This window comes from Gasterosteus aculeatus, chromosome 15 (genome assembly GCF_964276395.1).
Source record: "Gasterosteus aculeatus chromosome 15, fGasAcu3.hap1.1, whole genome shotgun sequence".
NCBI classification, from domain to species: Eukaryota; Metazoa; Chordata; class Actinopteri; order Perciformes; family Gasterosteidae; genus Gasterosteus; species Gasterosteus aculeatus.
Genome location: NC_135703.1, coordinates 15,538,208 through 15,559,428, shown reverse-complemented (window position 1 = coordinate 15,559,428; position 21,221 = coordinate 15,538,208). Strand labels below are relative to the sequence as shown.

Genomic DNA, 21,221 nt, shown 5'->3' with positions numbered 1-21,221 from the left:
ATTTGCTACTCAGATTACACATTGTAGTTTTTTGTGTTTAGTTCACCTGTTGCACATGAACTATTCCTTTACAGTCTATATGGAGGTTTAACAATGATAAAAGAGCTTTTCCCCAACAAAATGCACATATTCAAGTAGATTTGGCATAAGTGTGCGTACGTGTGTGTTGGCATATTTACATATGTCCGACCTTTGTGTCGTTTGCTTCTCACCACAATTCAGTCTCGCTGACCTCACATCCTGTTGCCTCAGGCATTTGACTGTTTTCACACGCTGGTGCAAAAACAGCAGCGTTTATAGCAACCTCCAGTGTTTGCCGCCAGCGTCTCAGTTACTGGAAATCCTGGGATTGAGTGGGTTTACTGTAATAGCACACCTGGCATAAACACACACACACAGTGAAAAAAAGAGCAACAACAGGGTGAGAAACAGGTTTATGACAACATTTTGCCATCCGCAAACCCTCGCAGCCCTGGCCCGGGACCAGACCACAGCGCCCTGACGTACAGAATGAAGCCGTCTACTGTCTCTCACCCATGTTACTCACTGCCCTCCCTAGCTCCTTGATTGGGGGAATCAGTGGGAACAGGCTGCTCCTCTTGAAGACACCCACCTGTGGCGCATCAAGAAGAAGAAGGAGGAGGAAGGGAGAAAGGGAGAAGGGGTAGGACTTTAACCCAACCCCGATGAGTCAGGCATTCGTGGTGCGGCCAGTGTCAAGCTGAGACATCGATGGGTTTTGGCTAAATGTGCCATTTGCAAATTTGGAGAAACCTCCAATCTGACAATGTCTACTGTAGGTAAAATATCTAGAGCTTTTCGGAGTGATGAGCCAATTGCAAACTATGTTCACTCTGGGAGGGAGGTCTTATGATTGTATTTGGTTCAGCCACCTTCACAAGAACAAAACATATAATCCTCAGCAGCTACCACCAAAACCATCAGTCTGGGATTTTCTTGCACATTTTCCTTGATAAATGAATATCTTAACCATTAAATGGTTCCACCATGAAAGGTTATCTTTACATTTTAGACTCTTGTTTTGCGCTCCGATTTCCAGCATAAAACACTCTTGGTAAATAAAACACTTTCCAAAGTTTCAAGGATGCATTTTGGCAACTTTTAGCTGCACAGTGAAGAGACTGGAAGAAAAGTGAAATTAAATTCAAATCATAAGTAAACAATGGTTGTTACTTTACAGTTACTTTAGATGTACTTGTGCCTGTTTCATTTTGCCCCTCAGCCAGGCACCACGGCTACCCAAAGCTGGGGAGACCATCCATGGTCAGAAGTTCTTCATAGGCTTCGGAGGGAAAGGGGCCAACCAGTGCATACAGGCGGCAAGACTGGGGGCCAAAACCGCCATGGTTTGCAAGGTAGGACGCTGGATCCAGTCTTTGTTGTAGTGTTTGTTGGGCGTGGATCCGAGCATGAATCTCTGCCATTCAGTTGAAAAGATTCACTCTTGCTTGCCCAACCTTTGGTTCAGCTACATCTCACCCAGTAAAAATAATCAGCTGTCAGCCACCACATACCACCAACTAGCTAAACGACTCCCGAAAACCTTATAGCTTCGTTCACACTTCAGCACATCAACTCTGCATGCTTCATTTTCTCTTGATCAATACTATACAGCATGCATACGCCCACCCACACTTGCGCGCCTTCAAACAGGCAAATTCCCATACCATACAACCCCGAGTCTCCAATCAGAAGGCTCAGCATGGCCTTTCAACCTGAACACTAAAGCACCGAAGCCCCACCTCTGTCAGAACAAAGAGGCCCGATCGATAACAACCCAGTGCGGGAGGAGCTCTCCGGGCATGGGGAGAACCCAAAAATAGACACCCGGTCTTGTCAAAAAACATCCAAGACGGAAGGCCACTCTTCAAAGAGAATGGGGCCAAGCAGCCAATACCAGCCCAACCCATTATCACAGACAGCTAGAAGTGCCCGTGTTTTGGCACGTTTTTTGGAGAGCGTGGGTTCGAAGTAGACGCCTTGGGGCAAGGTGGGGAACCCTTCCACAACCCAAAGTAGCTACAGATGTGGACATCCCTATGCGGATCAGGGGAAGAGGAGAGAAAGGAAACGAAGGCGAGGTTGGCATGAAGAGGCGTGAAGGCGGGGTTATCGTGTCTTCGAGGCTTGGCGCAGCTGGTTGTGTGTGTTTGCGCGTAAATGCGTTTGTTGACTTTTTGTGTTTGCACATTTTCGCCGGCGGCACCATGCCAGTAAGCCGGCAGGCCACACAAAGATCCAACCCAACTGAGGTTTGACTATACCACTTTTCAAAAAGTTGCCGCTAACCAAGTCTGACCCTGCTTGACACTCTCTTTGTTGTAATCGTTTTTTCTTTCAATCTTTTTTAGGTTGGTGAAGACTTCTTTGGAGACAATTACATTCACAATTTCAAAGACAATGGCGTACACACAGGTACAGTTGTTGTTTTTTGGTTTCAACATTTCTGGGTCGAATGATAGAAAGTTCACATACCGAGCAATGATTTCTTTATAATCTATATTTGTTAGTTCTTTTAGTTACTCGAGGCTCAAGGCCTCTCTGTTGTTATGGCCAATGGCAAAACATGGATTTGTGGAAACTTTCTGGGAAGTTTCTTTTCAAAAGTTATGTTCAACGCATAAATCCGACTTCTAAGGTCTGTCCCTTTCGTAGCTGAGAAACCGCGATGAGAGCCGAATGCACTCCAAGCAGTCAGAAGCGATTCGTTACTCTGGTGTTGAGCAGTTTGTCAGAGGAGTTTTCAATGAAAGGCAGGTAACGGGTGCTTCTTGTCTTCTCTCTCCATCTCAGACTTTGTAGGCCAGACCTCTGACGCAGCCACAGGAACTGCCTCCATTGTTGTCAACGATGCAGGTGAATGCTTCTGTCGCTCGGATCCTAAAAGCTCTTCTGAGTTGAAGTAACGGCCGTCATACACGTACAACCAAGGGTGCTAGCGGCACACTCTTTCTTACTAACGCACACATGCATGTGTACCAACGCATACAGTTGTTGCTCCACCGCTGTTTCAGTGACTATAATCCCTGGACACACTCACCAATACTTAATGCATCCAGCATGCTGAGGATCCACAGGTTCCAAAGTGGAGCAATCCGAGGTGTTCCACGTAGGCGAGCAATTTCTGTCCTGTAGCCAGTACAGTACATTGAAACGTATTATTTCTTTAAGTGACAAAAACAACATCCAAAGCAGAAAACTAAACCAATGGTTGTCCAAACTTAAGGGTTTCCGTGTTCTCAAGTGGGTTTATTTGATATTCTACATATTTACTATATGGAATGACAGTTTTGATGGAAGCTGGACTTTTGACGTCCCATGTGACACTGGACAGGCGAGAACGCCATCGTGATCGTGGCCGGTGCCAACATGCTGCTGGGCGTCGAGGAGCTGCAGGGAGCTCGTCCAGCCGTCAGTCGTGCAAAAGTTCTGGTGTGCCAGCTGGAGATCTGCCCGCAGACGTCCTTGCGGGCGCTACGCATGGCGCAGGAAAACAAAGGTCTGTGGGTGTCGCGTACTGGACGCCACGGTGAGGTGTTGGGAGAAAAGAGATAAAATAACCAACCGTGGTCTTCCAAGACTCCTTGTTTCACCATAGAAGTTACAGGTATACAGGTCAAGGCAGAACTTGTTTCAACTTTTTGATCATCTTAACGTGATACAACAACCAAAGTCTTTTTTGAAAAAATCACCCCATGTTGGCGGAATAGTAACCACACAATGTTTGAGAGCTGTGTGGATTCCTCTTGTTGCAATGGATCCGTGCAGCGACAACAGATGAAACAGTGTCAACTCTATGGAAACTTCTCTATCCAGTTCCATTCGTTATCCACCGCCATCTGTGTGCTCAGGATCCAAAACGTTATTATGTTTTGCCAAAATATGACTACATGCCTATTATTTCCCACTTGCACAACCCTGATGAGCATGCTCTTCTCTGGCCAAGCTTACTCATCCAGTAGCTTGACACAGTAGCCTCCCTTGGTTCTGTCTGATAGGTAGCTGATGGGGGTTAATGTCAGATGCATAGAGTATTTCAGAACTATTTAATCGCAGACGTGTTTTTCACGTGGTGATCCCATCCTGGTGAGCCTCGCTGGATTGTCTTAACACGCTCCCCTCCGCCTCTAATCAAAGGTTTTCTTGGTAAGACCGAGAAGCAATGATGCCTGAAGATGAGATGGTAACTTCTGCCTTGAGATCTCTTTTGTTTTCCTTTGCCATCCCAATTTCAACACTGTTGGGTGTACGCCCAAGCTGCAGAGCGTAATCACGTTGAATACCGTAGAGGACCAAATGATCTATCTTAATCACGTATAGGACTTTTCTGTTTGTAAGCCCTGTTTACACTGTCCTCCAATGAGCGGCCTCCCACTGACTCGTATCACTCACCACACACACCAAGCAAAGAGCGAGTTTGTTTGGTCCCTGTTAACTCACATTCTACGTCATCCACCACGTCTGCACAAACAGTAATAAAAGCTAACAGCATACAATGCCCATTTTGACACCACCCCCCCCCCCACGTCCCTTACTCCAGCCACCTTTCTGGTGCTAACCAGGTTACTGAGCTTATCATCCCCAGCAGCGTCCTATTATTAGCGAGCGTCCGCGTCATTGGGTGCGTCTGGGGAGCCTCCCGCCCCTTGTCATCGGGGCCTGTCGCCTGGTAATCGCTCGCCGCAGGCTGCCAGAACTGAAAGTCGCAGCCACAACCGCGTTGCAGATGGGACGCCCAGATGGCCACGCCGAGGCCCCCCCCCCGCCCTTCCGTCACTACGTCGACCGCACCACGGGATCAGGCTCTGCATGTGGCACCAGGAGAGAGAGGCAGAGCGGGCAAAGACGCCTTGGCAAAGATGCCGCCTCGACGCTGCCGCCCAAGCTTATTGCGTAAATGGAGTTCTCCGGAGAGAACTGGGTGTTAATGGGTTTGGCGGCGGTGATATAATTTTAATGGCGCGGGGGTGAAGTGCCGCTCGAATTACGCAAATGTCACCATTGAGCCACACGCAGCACAGATGCCACCTCTCAGAAAAACCCTCACAGGATGAGTTTATTTTCCTCTACGTCTGAATCTTTGAGAGAGAAACCTATGCATATATGGATTTAATGCTATCTGCCATTTTATATTGAGGAGTTGAATGCAATTCTTTAATACTGATAAATGAGGAAATAGTGGTTGTGCAGTTACACGCTTCCGTCTTCCTCCCCTCCTTGTCTAAGCAAAAAGCCGCTTTTATATTTCTCACCAGATGCAATTAGAGCCCCTTAAAGCCCTTTCACACACTCACTTATGACTCATTTATTTTGTGTGTGTGTGTATTTGTGATTGCCTTGTTCCCCACCCTCCCGCCCTTGTTTTCCATCCTCCTTTCCTCCGAAATTGACCTTAGTAATTCTGTACTTTCCGAACTGTTCCGGCTGCTTCTTGCAGTCCACGCACGACCAGAACCTCTGTGCGAATATGAAAAAGCCCAGTCATGACACATGCACACACATTCTCCTGCCAGACGTGACTCACATCCCAGTATTACCACATCTGTCCCAGTAGCTGTGTGTGTGTGCGTCTGTGTGAGATTGTGTGTGCAGTTTCACTAACACCTGGAGAGCAAAAAAAAAAAAAGCAACCTGATCACGGCGCACCGGTTACCGTGACGTCCACAGTAGCAGGTCCTTTGCATTGGAGAGTCCGATTACTTCATGAATCAGAGTATGAGGGATTTCACACAAGCTGCTCTGGTGCACATATTGATAAGCCTCCGTCCTCGGCAGTCCCTTTGTGTGCATACTTAATGATTGTCGGGGCCTGTGCATTGGACATCAGTGCCTGAATCATGCCGTTAATGATGAGGGAGCAGTGAGTGGAAGAGTGCCTCTGTGCTTCCCACCGCAGCTGACAGTCGACAGAGCAACGCACGAGTAAGCCTTTTTGAAGATTCAGGGATACTGTCTTCATCCTGTTCACACAGTATGCAGGACCGACTGATCAGTGTCTGTTAATGCTACCAAAGTGAAAGTAATCCCAATTAACAGTACAACTCAGCATCACATGTTTCAATATGCAGGCGAACGCCTCAGTAATGTTGGAGAAAAGTGCTGATTTGTGCTCCTGGGTTTAAGATAGGGATAGAGTTTTGTTCATATGTAAATAATAATAAACAGGCTTCTATGGGGAGGCATTCATCAAGATTCGTGGTTGTTGATGTTTCAGGATGCAGTTCCATTTTGCAAAAGAGGACACAATAGTTGTAGAAAGGAAACGTTCCTTAGGCAAGGAGAAAAAAACTAAATCTAAGCTTGTTGGAACAGATGTTTGAAATTAATTTAACTAACAAGAACCATAGAGCTCCATTGATCCTCCTTTGTTTTAATTAATTAGTGGGATTCCCCTGGTCCGCACCAGCTCTCAATCAGAGATAAGTGAGCCCTTTAAAAAGAAAATGTTTTACTGTTGTTAGAGGGTTGTTGTAAGTGGCAAGTTCATGACAGTACTTCCAGAGTTTACAACGTACCATGACTGCGCTGGCAAACAAACGGCCCCTCACTGCTATTTGCTCATATTTTGATTTGCTAATATGGAGACTTTTGGCCTGAATTTCATCTCTTTCAACGCAAAAAAAACCCCGCTGATGTCCGAGCGTGGGTTCCAACGGAAACTTTAGGGTCTCCAGAGGATTGGAGGTTATTCAGAAAGGCTGTCTCCACCAGACATGCAGCGATCATGTCAGCAGTGACCGTAGCTGTGAAATGGCATCGCCATGCTCGGCTCAAACTCTTTTATCCGTCTTATGAAGAATACACTTTATACGGATCAACACATTATTGGCCCTTAAAAGACGTTTAGTGACTGGGGCAGGTAGCAGGTTGCAAGTGATGCACAGTTTGTAACCAACCAACTGGTTCTGAACGGGGCGCCACTAACTGAGGGTAGATGGAAGGTATTGAGAAAGAGACCCATGTTTTGCCTTTGTCGGTAATAAGAACTGACTAGAATAATGACAAGCTTATTATTATTATACCCTTTTACAGCATTTGGGGAGGAAGAGGAGGAGATGAGGGCCGCAAACAGCGAGGGGGGAAGACAGAGATCCCATTTCTTTTATGCAAAAACAGAGGCGTCATTTCAGAGATCTCGCACTTGCCTTGGAAACCAAAGTGATGGAAACTGAGGTGCAATTCGGTCCAGAGAGAGAGAGGACAAAAAAGAGGAGGAGCAAGAAACGACCTTACATCAATTTTCCTTTGTGACACAGGCTTGTCTCATGTAGGGTATACAAACAGTATATGTGTGCGTGTCTGTGTGTGTGAGTTTAAAAAGAGAAAGAGAGAGACGCTATATCCACTTTTACTAGCGAGCACCCCGGCATCCACCTCAAAGCACCAGGTGGCCAAAGCCCTGCACAAACCCACGCAGCTGCTCTCTCATGTGCCCACGCAAACACACACACACACACACACACACACACACACACACACACACACACACACACACACACTCAGCAACTAGGCACACTCTTCTGCAAAACAGACTTTGATGTCACCAACGTTGAACATATATTTCCCTCACACACACACACGCACACTCTCGCACACACTTGCACGAGGCTTTATTTTGTACACAGAGATATGAGAATGAATCGCTTCGTCAAGCTGGGCTTATCCTCACACATACACAGAAATCATGGTATTAGACGCATTAATGCCCTCTGCTCATGAATATGCACGAGACAGTGATGTGCAACCCGTACGGAGGATTACTTCTGACAAACACTCTTTCGCGCTCACCCTTTCTGGCGCGCAGAGAAAGGGTCACAACTCAGCTCACCCACACACTGACACGCATGTGCAGGGTTATACACACGCCATTTCCACCGGGGTTTGATATATTCTCCTCTTTTCCGGGAAACGCTAATTTAATCGTTTAAAAAAGTGTCCTTTTATTGAAGCTCATCCACTTGGGCGTCGCCTGAGAGAGAAATCCCCAGTGGCAGCCCACTGGTCTTTGTTCACACTGGAAGTTTAATTAAGGTATAGTGTCAGACCTTGACAGTAAAGCTTAGCAAATGGAAAGACAATTATGTGAATTTCTCAGCAAAGGGACATTGTCACAATTGTGTTCCTTAAAATGCAAGCTGGCAACTGTAACTGAGAACAATTATGTTTTTTAAACGCCTGTTAATGATCGCCGTCATCCTGAGCATCCTGTAAATTGTAATGTTTTGCAATTCAGTCAATGAAATGAAATTGCCTCCCGGTTTCTTGTTGCAGTGAAGACAATATTCAACCCAGCGCCGGCCATCGCCAACTTGGATGCAGAATTCTACAGAGCCTCCGACGTGTTTTGCTGTAATGAGTCCGAGGTGATGAATCACACTCACACACAAATACACACATAGCACAGTTTTTGCCAGAGCAGAATTTATGCTTTCTCACACATTAACTCTTCGTCCTCAAGCATGTATACACAAAAATAAAACCGCTCCTACGCAACACAATTGTTGGTACTAAGTTCAGCAGCTTTCTGTTGTCGCACTGTTCTCACGCAGTTTACAGTGATTTATCTTTTGTTCAAAAAGACACTTAAATTGACATTTATTCTAAAAGGTTTATAGCTAGATGTGTGTAGAAAACGTTGAAATGAAGGAACAGCATTGTTTTGGCATTGCAGATTAGAAGTTGATGCGTTTATGGTCTCAATGGCTGGTTCTCCCAGAGCCATATTTACCAAATGCCTCTCTAGGGGCTTTAAAACAGCAGTCCACAAACCAGTGAGGGACGAGACAACGACTGCAGCCTTTCATTATGCTGATTTCAAGCAGTTCCCTTTTTATTATGACAAGAGAAAAGGCTTTCTAGGATGAGGAGTATGAGTCTGGTTAACCCATTGTGAGTAATGTGCTGGTCATTGAACTAACCTGTAACACCACCAGCCGACCTAAATAAATTGCGGGCTCTACTAGTAGTAAGCCAGCCGTACATACTAACTTTTCTTTCCGGCTAATGCTTGAAATAAAGACACAACCTTTGTCTTAGCAAATAGCAAACCCAAGTCCCGATTGTTCCATTCAACAGAAGCTGCTATTTGGATGTATTGATGCTTGTTGAACAGAAACATTGGAGGACCTGTCGGGTAGTTAGAAATATATCTTTTCATCTTCTCCATAAAAGCAAATGCATCAGTAGGTGTGCAATGTTAACGCGCGCCCACACATACGCACACATTTTCACAGAGATTACACTGGGTTATGACCCCTGCCGGCACATCAATAGCCCCACTGTAGCCTCTAGCCACACCTCTGGTATGTCGGGGCGGCATCTCTCCACCTTTTTACAGCTCTCAAACATTGTGTGGCTCCTTGTGTCTCGACCGTCAGGTGATGACAGACGAGCGACGGGTAAGAGGGCGAGGGGGGCAGGGTCGGATGTGAATGGTAGTAAAAGACATCAAGGCAGATGTGTTCTTTGGCTCAGTCAGCCACCCGCTCGGGGGTAAAGTGGAGTGAAGTGGTGCTAGTTTGCACCGGGAGTCTGTATTTCATGTGGTGATGCAGAGCGGAGAGTAGCTTAGCCAGGTGTGGGGACATGAAAGGGAGAGTTGACGAAAGCGCCAACAGTGCCAGGTCACGGAGGTACGGTCGTGGTATGTGTTGGAAAGAGCAGTAAAATATCCCAATCCCAGATTAGCACATATACAAAATGACTGTAATGGTGACCCATTCTTCCCACCTATGCCTACACCCACCGTGTCGACAGCTTTCTGCTGCATATGCTATGTGCAGTACGTGTGTGAGATAAGCACACACACGTCGTGAGAGACAGAACTCAACTTTCTCATATCGGTGTAAACAGAGGGAGGTAGATTGATTCCCTGCCCCGGTGCGAAGCTGATGACTAACAAAACGGCTCTTTTTTTGTTTTTTCTCTCTTGGCATCCGACAGCAGCGGGGTGCGCTGCGGGCTCTGCACACACGGGTTATGCTTCAACTGTCCAAGGTCATTGTTTACTTTGACGGATCACAAAAGGGGGGCGGGAGGGTGTCTGATACTTAGACCCCTATTCAACACAAGCGGGAGTCGGGCTGTGCCCCCTGTGGGGGTCATGGCTGGCACACCTTCCGTACAGGTGTGTGAGGGTGGTCTCACAAGCTCAAGCTGAAGAGGGGGGGAGAGGAGGGGTCGAGGGGGAGGTAGGGGGATGACAAAGTTCAAGTAGTCTTTGATCCTCAGCCCACATTCTCCGCTCAAGTGCTTCATAGTGAGGGGAATTATGTTTGATGTCCGGGCCGCCTGCCCGAATGGAACCATGTCGCTATCCTGCACAGATCAGACAGGGATCATACACGCTTGTTTTAATGAGCGCGTTAAGAGACCAGCTCCTGTGTTTCCCTACTGCCAGTATTCATAGACGGGACAATTTCAGACGTGTAGTTGCTGCAGCAGATCAAAGGAGACGTCTGCCCTAAAGTGGATTTCACAGTGTGTTTCAATCTATTTCTTTTTTTTTTGTTCACAGGAGCAGTAATCAAATTACTTTTTTTTGCCTGTGGTTTTGTGTTTTCTCTTGCTGAAATGTATTTATTATCATTCAGTTATCAATTATTATTAGAATTATTGTTTATAGCATAAATTGTCTTTCTTATGTATAAGTGTAATCTATTTTTTGATTTGTGCAATACAACAATGATTTTTGGAACAGATGTTACAGATGGTATAACGAATTTATAAGATTTACATTTTCAACTTCTACACGTTGAACCTAAACTAAAACTAAGGAATAAAGACTATAGTTAGGTGTATCCTGTGAGCCAAAAGAAAATAAATTGACCAAGTATGGAAGGAATGGGTTAACGTCATTGTTTGGATTTCAGATAAGAGAACTTAGATGCTGAGAAGAGAGATCTTAAGATGCTGTATTAAATTCCTTTGAAATGCAATCATTGGAGATACCCTAACAATAACACAAGGAAACAAAATTATTAAATTATTAAAATAATAGGAATAAATCATAAAATGGTGAAAGATGAAAAACGATACATAGCAGTATATCACATTTTTTTAGATCAATTTTCAGCTACAATTTGCAAAGCTTTTAATGCAAAATAGTTCACTCCTAATTAGGCTCTCAATGTATCCAGATTGTGCACAAAATAAAACATAGAATCAATTTAATAAAATATCACACATTAGGTTTATCGGTTTTTAGGAAAGGAAACAAGACACAAATTATATTTATAATATGATATATATATTTTTCTGTTCTGGATTAACCATGGACCTTTATTATTTAGAGCTCCACAGCAATGCACACTGAAATGTAAATGAGCTGTGTGCATTTCTATGAATAAGGAGAATAATTTAGCACATCAAAACTTGTGAAAACTGAGCCGGAGTAAATAGATAGTCAGTTGCCCCCCTTGCAAATAAAATAAAAAGAATAAATACAAATTAGAAATATTTGTTGTTTTTAATACATTATTATACAGTATTTTAGTTTCACAGGGTTTGGCGTGACATAAATGGTGTATCCCATAATTTTCTCTCAGTCATGCTTGCTGGCTCATCTCTATTAAAGGTGTTACTTACTCTGAAGAGAACCTCTGTGATTCTCCAGTTTGCATTGAAGATCCCTCAAACATCAGCCAAGGGCTCCTGCTTTGTCAGTGTCAAGTCATCTGGAGCCAGATGGACCGGCGTGGTCAGCGACTCTTTGTAAATGTTTGGCCCACAGACGGATCCATCGAAGCCTCAACACAATGTGTTGGAGTCCGTCGGACTACAGTTGGTGTGTAATTAAGAGCTGACTCATCACAGGGCTGTTAATTCAAGACAGTGAACTAAAGCTAATAGGCTAAAGACTTGTGTTTGACTATTCATTTGCGATCCTTGGACATGGTCATTTTTTTTAGTTAATTGTTTTTTTAAGGCACAAGTCTCTAAAATGCATTCTCCTGGTATCCCACTATGCTGCTGGTTTCGATTAATCTAGCTGCCTGACCCAGAAGCAAAGAGTTCCGATCCTAATAAGCACCTGTGTGTGCTCTAGATGTGATTACACAGAATAGTTTGTCTTTAGTGTCTTACCTGTGCTCCTGTGGTCTCAATACAGGCGGAGCTGCTGACTGGTTCCTCGGTGGCTAACGTGGAGGAAGCACATCAGGCCGGCCAGCAGCTGCTGAAGCGTGGCTGTGGTTCAGTCATCATCACTTTGGGACCCCAAGGCTGTGTGGTTGTCAAGGCACAGGGGTTGACCTCAACACATGTTCAAACTACCGCTTGTGCAACTGTGGACACTACGGTGAGCGTGACATGATACATGTTGGAATACTTTTTGCTTTGAAAGATGCCATACGGTAGTGTAATATGCACATCATCAGGTTTCACGCTAGCGACGTGGCCTTAGGGATCGCCACGGCAAGTTCAGGAATTTTAACAATTTTGACCATTTTTTCTTTGCAAAGGTTTTTTTTGCAAAAGCATATAACAGGGAACTTTAATTTAATTGAGAATGAGAACAAGACTGTGCAAGACTCGACCCTAGATGCAGCTTGTTGAAAATGAGAAAATATAAACACAAAACGTTGGGTTGTTTCTGAACGTCTTTGTCATTACCAAGCCATATTTATACCGAGTTTATTTGTATTCAGTAAATTAGTGGGAGTAGGATGTATGTATATCCACACTGAAGTATATCATCACCCCATTATTCCCGGCTGTTGGAGTCCATCACAAAGTCGAGTTGGGTGATTTATCATTAATAAAAGTAATTACAAATAAAAGGCTGAGCAATAAAAACTTAATTTTGAAAGATGTATGGAATGCAGCACACCTCCAAATGGATTAAGTCGAAAATGTCATTTAAAAATATATATATATATATATATATATATAGAATATTACAAACATTTAAATTCAATACAAAACAATAATCTTATGCCATCTTTTTGTAATACTTAAAATTCACAATATATAATTGTTAATGATCATAGAATCATTTAAATGTGATAATTATTTGAAGATGGTTTAAAAAATTGAAAAAGGTCCCCTTTTTCAATTGACTGATGGGAAGGCTGACGGCACTCACGGTGTTAGTGAAAAAGGAAAATGTTTTAAATGGAAAATTATTTTAACCTGCCCATCTCTCATTGAAGGGAACATCTTAGAAATAGATATTTTTGCAATAACAAAGGAACATATTTCTCCTCATAACAAAACGTTGTCACAAGGAACCTTTTGACTAGGGTGCTGCGATCTTTGTGTCGCTGAATCGGAATGCTTCCACAACACGGTGGATGTGGTGACCAGCGGCTGTTTCCCCTCCTCAAAGGAGGATTTGAATCTTTTAAAAGAGTTGACTCATTTCACAACGGCCTCTGCGGCTTGTCTTTGTCACAGAAAAGCCTCGGCTTGAAGTTTGCGTTTCCTGTCCCTTGAGTTGTTGCTTTTTTGTGGGGCCGAACGACGTCATCACACCGAGCGGTTAATCACAACTTACGCTGGCTACCCGGTTTGATTAAAAATCGCTTTAAGTGGGTAATGGATTATTTTACTGAATGGTTCCGCTCTGGACTTTTTATTGTCTCTGATGTCTTTTCGTCTTCCATCATTGTAAAAACTGGAGGAAAACAATTCTATGCTCCGCACTCTTAGTTTTTACATGAAAGCCGCATGAGACATTGCAGAGGTTGGGGAAAAAGCAGAGGAGACAACCGGTAAAGACGGTGAGTGTTGAATGTGTGTGTGTGTGTGTGTGTGTGTGTGTGTCTCCAGAGCCACTTCAGCTGAACTACACAGCAGGGTCTCACTTTGGCTTCAGATACTAAAGGATTTGCCTCCCTGTGACCTTCCCGAGCGTGCCCCCCCCTCCGCAACACATTTCAGAGTGGACACACATCGCCAGCCTCATTCACCTCCCCGGCAGCCCCCCAGCAGCACTTAACCGCCACCCCTGCCCTTCCCCCTCCGCCCCTCCCGTGACTCACCTCCCGGGCTTGCATCAGTCAGCAGAAAGCTGTGGTGGGGCCTGCTGCGTGTCCCCCACCCCCTCGGTTCTTTGAAGGGCCCATAAATTCTGAAGTGTTTAACTCTTTTGGACATCATAATCCTCTCTTCCAGTAAGGCCCTTTCTTTCCTTTTTTTACTGGAGAGAGAGGGGGGGGGGCAGGTTGTTATCAAGACAATTTCCCAACTCTGTGTGCTCGTTCTGGCAACACCTCTCAAGTTACTCACTGCTTTGATCGCCTTTTCTACCGCGCCAGCTCGGTAGAAAGCTCGGCTCAGCGACATGGCGAAACCGTTTAGCTTGCACCCTGCAACAACAAAGTAGATCCTCTACTGTGGGGCTGTTCTCTTCCCCTTTCATCCATTTGTCTCCCTTTTGTCTTAAATTGAGTTCAGGCTTCACTTGCTGAGAGTGTGTGGGATTGGACGGTTAGGAGAGGGTATAACGCGCGCACACAGACACACACACACACACACACACACACACACACACACAAACACACACACACACGTGCAGGCAGCGCCTGTTAGACAGCGGGACTTGGGTGGCCTTGGTTTCACTGCCCCGGGCGGTCCCCTCTGGAGGACGAAGTAAGGCAGACAGTGGTGACCAAGCCAGACATTACAGCTCGGTCTGTACGGTCCAAGTCTGCTCCTGTGACTGCAGACGTGCAAGAACCAAATGCTTGGTTCTTTCCCAGAAGCCCAAAGGTGAGGTGGTTTTAATGAACTGCACATACCAAAGCAGCTGCTGTTTGGTAACACAGATGTTAGGCCTGGTCCTCAAGTCCTCAATCACAGACAAGAGTACAGAAGAGGACATAGACAAAGCGCCCTGATTGGTCCAATTAAATGCCTTTCTGATCTCTGTATGGTTTCCCTGTAGCTGATTCAGACAACTCTTCCCCTGCTGTTCGCAAAGTCCCTCTTTAGTCACCCGCTGCCCGTCAGTTGGTGTTTGCTCTCCCCTGGGACGCCTTTCATCGACCGCATCGGTAGGCCGCAGGCTTCGGGAGTTAACATGGGAGTCAGAGTCCCAGGAGGCCTCCGGGTGACAAATCACAGCCACAGCTTTTCAGGGGCTCAGGAGATTTAGCAGGCAGATTGATGAAATAAAATAGATCCAAATTTTCCCCGTGTTTTTTGTCTCTGCCGCCGAGCGCTCGTGGCTGTGGGGTTTCTGCGCTGCACTTGCCAAAGATCACTTCTCAATCCCAGCCTGGGGGTGCTGTCGTCATCTTTTGTCCTCAGGCTTTTTAGCGTTGACGAACTTGTGAGTTTCTGTGTGCGCTTCTTTTGTTTGTCTGCACAGCCGCGGAGACTATTGCTGCTTGCGTTTCTGTCATTTTTCTTCTAAACACGTGCCACTAAAGCTGTTGTCAGAAGAATAAAAAAAAAGGTCCCCTAGTAAAAAAATGAATGTCTCATGCAGAGTTCCAAGCAAAAGGAAAGCTTTCGATCTCTACTGGCTCGTGCTTGTTGTGTTAAACCAACCCAACTTTTTAGGCGGGGAAAGAAATAATGCTTCTGATCAATTGAATCAAACTGAACTAGAAGCCGTACATGCCAGTGCTATCTTTTTGGAAGTTGTTGAATTTGCACAGAGCAAACAGTTCAGCATCTCTCTGATGGGTTGCTACTGCAGAGAACATAATTTGGTGAGCCTCTCACCTGCCGTTTCGATTCCTAACTCCCGTCTGAGTACCAGAGGGGAAGAGGCGGTGGAACGGCGCGGAGGTCAAGAAGCGGCGGACGGAGCCGATCCGGCAAGAGCATCACAGTTCGTCCACGGCAAGCGCTTGTGTCACTTGATTGACAGGCCCCCAGATCTAACCTTCAACAAACTGTGTTGAGGGCAGCGGTGGTGGGGGCTGAAGGGGGTAGCGCTTGTCAGCCTCGTTGAGCTTCATCCACTGGATCCGGTAGCGTCACATGCCAGTCTCAGCGGAGGAGACGTTAGTAAGATAGAGAGAAAGGGCGGAGGGGGGCCCTGCGCAGTCAAGTGGCCTGAGGTTCAGAGCGGGTACCTGAGGACTTGGTACTTCTGATGGACAAATGGCGTAATAATGTATTCTATAGGCAACCTTGCCAACGTGTTCACCAAATCAGTGGATGTGATATGTTGCCCCCACGTACTGGAAACCAGCCTATGCAGCATGTTCAAAGTATGAATTGTGCCTTATAATTATTTTGTCAAATTATAGTGTATATTCACAAATTAATCATTTTTTTCGTTGTAATACTTGCCAGGCTTTTAGTTGAGGATCATTTTTGAGGACATTTTTCCAAAACATTGCACCTCATAAATCTGCATCTTTTTGTGGCTTGTTTGAGCAGGAATAGACACAAAATAACTGTATGCATACATATATAGCAGAAATTTAATTAAACTTAAATGATATAACTGTAAATAACATACTTGGAAATTGCATTAAAATGTCACCGTTCTAAAAAGCCTTCTGGTAATATATTCAAATAGATTATTAGGTTTTCATAGTAAGATCATTAAATATTCAGTTGAGGTTAAACGTTACATCCTTTTTTTCGCCTCTTGTATACAGACCCAATTCAAGCACAAACAAGTTATGACTATTACCCAGCTCAGCCCTTAATGCTGGTATTAGCCATACTGCAGTGGTTATGGGTTTCCAAGCATCAACCTCACCAGTCATCGGTGCAAACTGGGAGACGGGCCAGAACCAAACCGGTTGGGCAGCCCCGAAGCCTTATTCCCGGCGGTGGCCTTGCATTGTGGGCCGGCGCAGACAGGAGACATAAACACACCGTGGCTTTAGACGTGGAAATGCACCAGGCCTGTCAAATGTTTCGGCTCTGATCCCACTCTCTCCAGCGTCTCCCCGGGAGTCACAGCAGTTGCGTGGGACGGGGGTGCAATAATGGCCTTGGAAATGTCAAATCTGAGCACTCGTTTTCCTCCCTACATTGCTCCTATCCATCGCCTGGTTGAACATAGGCTGCCTTGAATGATTCCAGTTTCGGAACGTGTTGTCGCGTCCCCCATCTGCCCCTGGCTATCTCGTTTGGCCCCTTTGTTTTCTGCATACCCTGGATCGGGGTCGTGGCTCTCCTTTTTTTTGGCCCCATGTCACTGAATCATCGCTCCACAGACGACCCTACCCCCGACTTAAAGGGTTACGTTTGTAGAGGTGCAGAGAGGACGCAAAGAACTCGATTGAGAGGCGCAGCAATTAGTAATGCAGCGGGCTTGTGAGAACCAGCATCGGGGGGAGGGGGGGGCGACGTGTCGCCACATACCGTTGTGCATCTTCCCATCAACGGGATCCTCCTCCCTCCATCACGTTCCAGCCAACCACACTACCCCCTCGGAAGTCGAAGGCACATTCCTCCATTCCAATGGTTTATCCATTTAAACAGAGTAATAATTGACAATTAATAAAAGAAGCAATGTGCCTTTCAGGTGACTGAAACTCAGTGAGGATTTCTGTGGGTTTGTGTTCCTCGTCCAAAAAATTGAAATGTCTAATTTGTCCTTAGCAACCATTTGGGTTGTTGTGTTTTGAAACATCATTTAAACAGATAATGCATTGAAGACTTAGTTTGTTTTTCGTTAAAAGTACTCTAAATATTAAAGGACACATTCTGCTGGCTTTGTAGGAGGGCGTGTAGGGCCTCTAGTACAGATGTTGCTCTGAATGAGACACTTTCACTTAAGACAACATTTCAGTAACATTGAAAAGGAAGAGACTTCAGGAAGGAACTCAGCCCAAATGCCATAGCACCCCCTACTGTTGACCACTTATTGAACAAAGACAAAAACATACTTTAAAAAAAGTAGTCTCAATCTGTACATTTACCTTGTTCTTAAACTCAAAATCAGTATGAACCATTTTCCAATGGTAACGTTCGGGCTTGTCACAATGTTTGTTGGAATCAGAATCAGGATTCTGCAGTCGTTCACAGCTGCAGCGTTACAGTGGAACGGCTTGAACTACAGGTGGAATCTAATCAAGCGTTTATGTAATGCTGTTTCTTCTCAGGGTGCTGGAGACAGTTTTATTGGAGCGCTGGCATTTTACACGGCTCATTATCCCACAATGCCTCTGGAGGAGATGGCCAGCAGAGCCAATCGGGTGGCAGCAGTGAGCGTGCAGGCTGTTGGCACGCAGTCGTCTTACCCCTTCAGAAGGGACCTACCAGCTGAGCTGTTCTGAGAGCAGCAAAGCAACGAGCAGACGCCCGCGATCCCAGAGTGGCTCTCCAGGACACGAACACAACGGTCTTATGAAATGAACTGCTTCTGAGAAATCCCAGATTGAATAGAATCAAACTCGTGTGGATAGTTTATGGTTTAGTCAATGCTAGTTGAATAGAAAGCTGATCCCAATTTGACTGAAAATAAGACATTAATGGTGCCCATGCGGTCATGAGCATTCTTAGAGACAGTCTTGATGGTTTGAACGGTTTAATAATTAACAAACTGTTAGAATTATTACCCTTAAAATAAATTGTGTTTCACAACAGGTATCCAGTTTAAATACAAGTTGGAACAGTTGACTGAAGCAACAACAATAACGATGCGGCAAGTGTCACGTCGTTCTGGGGCAGTGGGCAGAGTAGAGGCCTTATTTTGTAGATCACAGTAGAAATCGCCTCAAGTAGCCAAACAGAAGCGTTGAATGGAACGGCTTGTATAATCCTTGCCAAAAAAAAAAAGGTTCAAACTGAGCCGGTATTTGTCCATGTACTTTGGTCCATTGTCATATTGATTTGATCTTCCTCTTTTCAAAAAACAAAACGTGCTTGTTCACTGCAAAGACAAAAGAGTCGACTTTAAATTCAATTCTAGATCCTGGACACAATATATACCATGAAGATTGTGTGCATGCGACTGATGTGATTTAGGAAGGAAAATATTAAGACTACAAATAAATATTTTTGAAAGATTCATGGTACATGTTTGATTTATGACATTTACTTAAGTTTATTGTATACACAAAGATTATCAAAGAGTTTCCTACTTTAGTGTTTTTCCCCACTAAACATTTACACCATACAAAAAATGAATGAATACCCATCGACCCAACAGTCTGAAAATAGACATTTCAAATATCAACTTGTCTGTATGTTACATTGAATTTGGATAATGAGTTACGAGCACCAGAGTAGTAGCAGTATTTCCCATCTCTGCAAAAGTAAAACCAGACATGTGTTTCTCAACGTTGTCATAGAGACCTGTCACAGTGATTCGTTTGAAAGAAAGTTTCCTGCTACAGGACAGACGTGCACACGTGTCTCTGTTGACGTGTTGAGAGTCCAGGGCCCCGTTCCTCGTATGTGGTTCAACTAAGTTGATCAAATGTCCTATGAGCTTGATGATTAAAGTCAAGCTCTCTCGGTTTCTCTAAGGCTGATCAAACGATCTTGTTCATTCAAACCAGACGTCCGTCATCATGACAGTCACGCGTCACCGTCCTACTTCAAGAAGGGGGAAGAGTCGATCACCGAAACTATGATTTTCTAACAATACTACGGCAAATAAACTCAAAAGTTTAACGTAATTTTAGGAGTTGTTCCCGTGCTGATGTGAGGGTTTGGGGACAGAGGATGTAGCATGTGTACAAACCGTAAAGCCCTCTGAGGCTAATAGGCAATTTTGTGCTATACAAAATAAAATGAATATTCATGGGAAAATCCAACACCACCAGCGCTGCAAGGGCGAGACACGAAGCACCGCTAAATATCGCAGACAAGTTACATGCGTAAGTGTTGGGAAGCTGTTTAGGCTCATTTTAAGAGCGTCATCACCCCAAGAAATCTGATTCTATTTCCTTAAATGTGCCTGCTAGCAGTAGGCTTCATGGAATGCATCATCCAATATTAATAGTTAAATAAAAAAACTCAGCCCTCAAGCCTTTCAGAATAAGTAGATACAAACAAGGCCAAAGAGTATTGTATTTAGAGTTAGAATACGAATGTCTGACTATGTACATGGGCGGATCAGTATGAATGTATTATTCATAATCAGAAATTCAATTGAAGCAGTGAAACATCCAGAAGTTTCTTAAGCGCCAAATAAACTTTACATAGAGCACGGCATGCAGCGGCTTTCCAGATGTTCTCCACACCGCAACACTGCAAGCTTATCCAGCTAACTTAAGTTAGCCTGCACTGGAGCAGGTTCAAGTTCATGGGTGTGTTACTATGGTGATTTTGTATAACTTGCTTTGTGGAACCGACAAGCCTGACCTATGTAAAAATGATCCGGCTAATTTAGCCACGTACGAGGAACGGGGCCGTTTTAAATAACACGGTCGAAATCATGAACTGGTAAAATGACCGTGAACGTGCGTTTGCTCCTATTGTTATTTTTCACACATTGCATCATGGAGCATTCATGTCTCACCAAATGGGTCATGTTTGCGCAGCACCATCTTCTCTCTGAGGCGGTTCCTCTTGGTGTTGAAGAAGTAGCCCGTCCCGGCTGCGCTCATCATCTGAACCAAGATGGTTCTGACACACAAGCACATTGAACATGTCAGCCGGCAGACAGCGGTCGCTATAACCTTCTCAGGGACACTAGCGAAGACACCGATAATGCATCATAACGTTACTATTTTCACTTACTTTGATTTCGCCTTGGCCACTGAAACATTAAAAAGAGCAGAGGATTAATAGAAAACTAGACAAACGGAACACATTTAACAGCAAGTAATATGGATAAGATAGTTAGCTCACTACTGTAACTCAAATGAACCACTGGTTAATATTACACAACCACGTTACGCAACATACGTATTTCACGACACTTGAAAGTTACGAGCATGCCACGTTAGCTAAAGGTTAACAACACTAACAGACAACATCTGCCACGAAGTTAGCTGACGTTAGCTAAGCTAAGGTTAGCAAACCGACATGCTACTTTTAGTTAGCAACGTTTAGACTCCACTGCTCACGCATGCAGCCGACTCTTTAAACAACGATATAAACTTAAATACCCACAATTTGCGGTGGTAAGAAACATATTGTTGCCTTTAAGCCACTAGACGCAGACAGCATTAAAACATAACAATATCTGCCAAGGTGAGACACATTGGGAAGGATGCACTTCCGGGTTGTCGATCATCACTTCCGGGTCGCCTTAAAGGAGAAGTTCATTAACAACACTTGTTTCTGACTCCAAGATCGAAACCCACAATATAGAATGAGGATCCTTTCAC

General features: G+C 44.7%; 2 protein-coding genes across 7 annotated transcripts in view; one reads left to right on the top strand and one right to left on the bottom strand.

Annotated features, from left to right (window-relative positions):
- rbks (ribokinase) overlaps positions 1 to 18,949 on the top strand; it is a 26,024-nt gene extending 7,075 nt beyond the window's left edge. For 4 of the 6 annotated variants that reach the window (XM_040199053.2, XM_040199052.2, XM_040199051.2 and 1 more), the window contains exons 3-9: positions 1,244 to 1,376; positions 2,373 to 2,436; positions 2,815 to 2,877; positions 3,356 to 3,520; positions 8,293 to 8,384; positions 12,131 to 12,319; positions 18,042 to 18,949. In XM_040199053.2, the coding sequence (XP_040054987.2) occupies positions 1,244 to 1,376; positions 2,373 to 2,436; positions 2,815 to 2,877; positions 3,356 to 3,520; positions 8,293 to 8,384; positions 12,131 to 12,319; positions 18,042 to 18,215 (880 nt within the window). In that variant the 3' untranslated portion in view covers positions 18,216 to 18,949. The remainder of the gene's footprint in view (positions 1 to 1,243; positions 1,377 to 2,372; positions 2,437 to 2,814; positions 2,878 to 3,355; positions 3,521 to 8,292; positions 8,385 to 12,130; positions 12,320 to 18,041) is intronic. The other 2 variants (XM_040199055.2, XM_078089107.1) reach the window with 2 other exon arrangements.
- mrpl33 (mitochondrial ribosomal protein L33) lies at positions 18,450 to 21,221 on the bottom strand. Its single transcript, XM_040199056.2, has 4 exons — positions 21,004 to 21,221; positions 20,629 to 20,647; positions 20,408 to 20,514; positions 18,450 to 18,811 (listed from the first exon to the last, which is right to left on the bottom strand). The coding sequence occupies exons 1-4, from the start codon at positions 21,023 to 21,025 to the stop codon at positions 18,762 to 18,764; spliced, it is 198 nt and encodes a 65-aa protein (XP_040054990.1). The 5' UTR covers positions 21,026 to 21,221; the 3' UTR covers positions 18,450 to 18,761.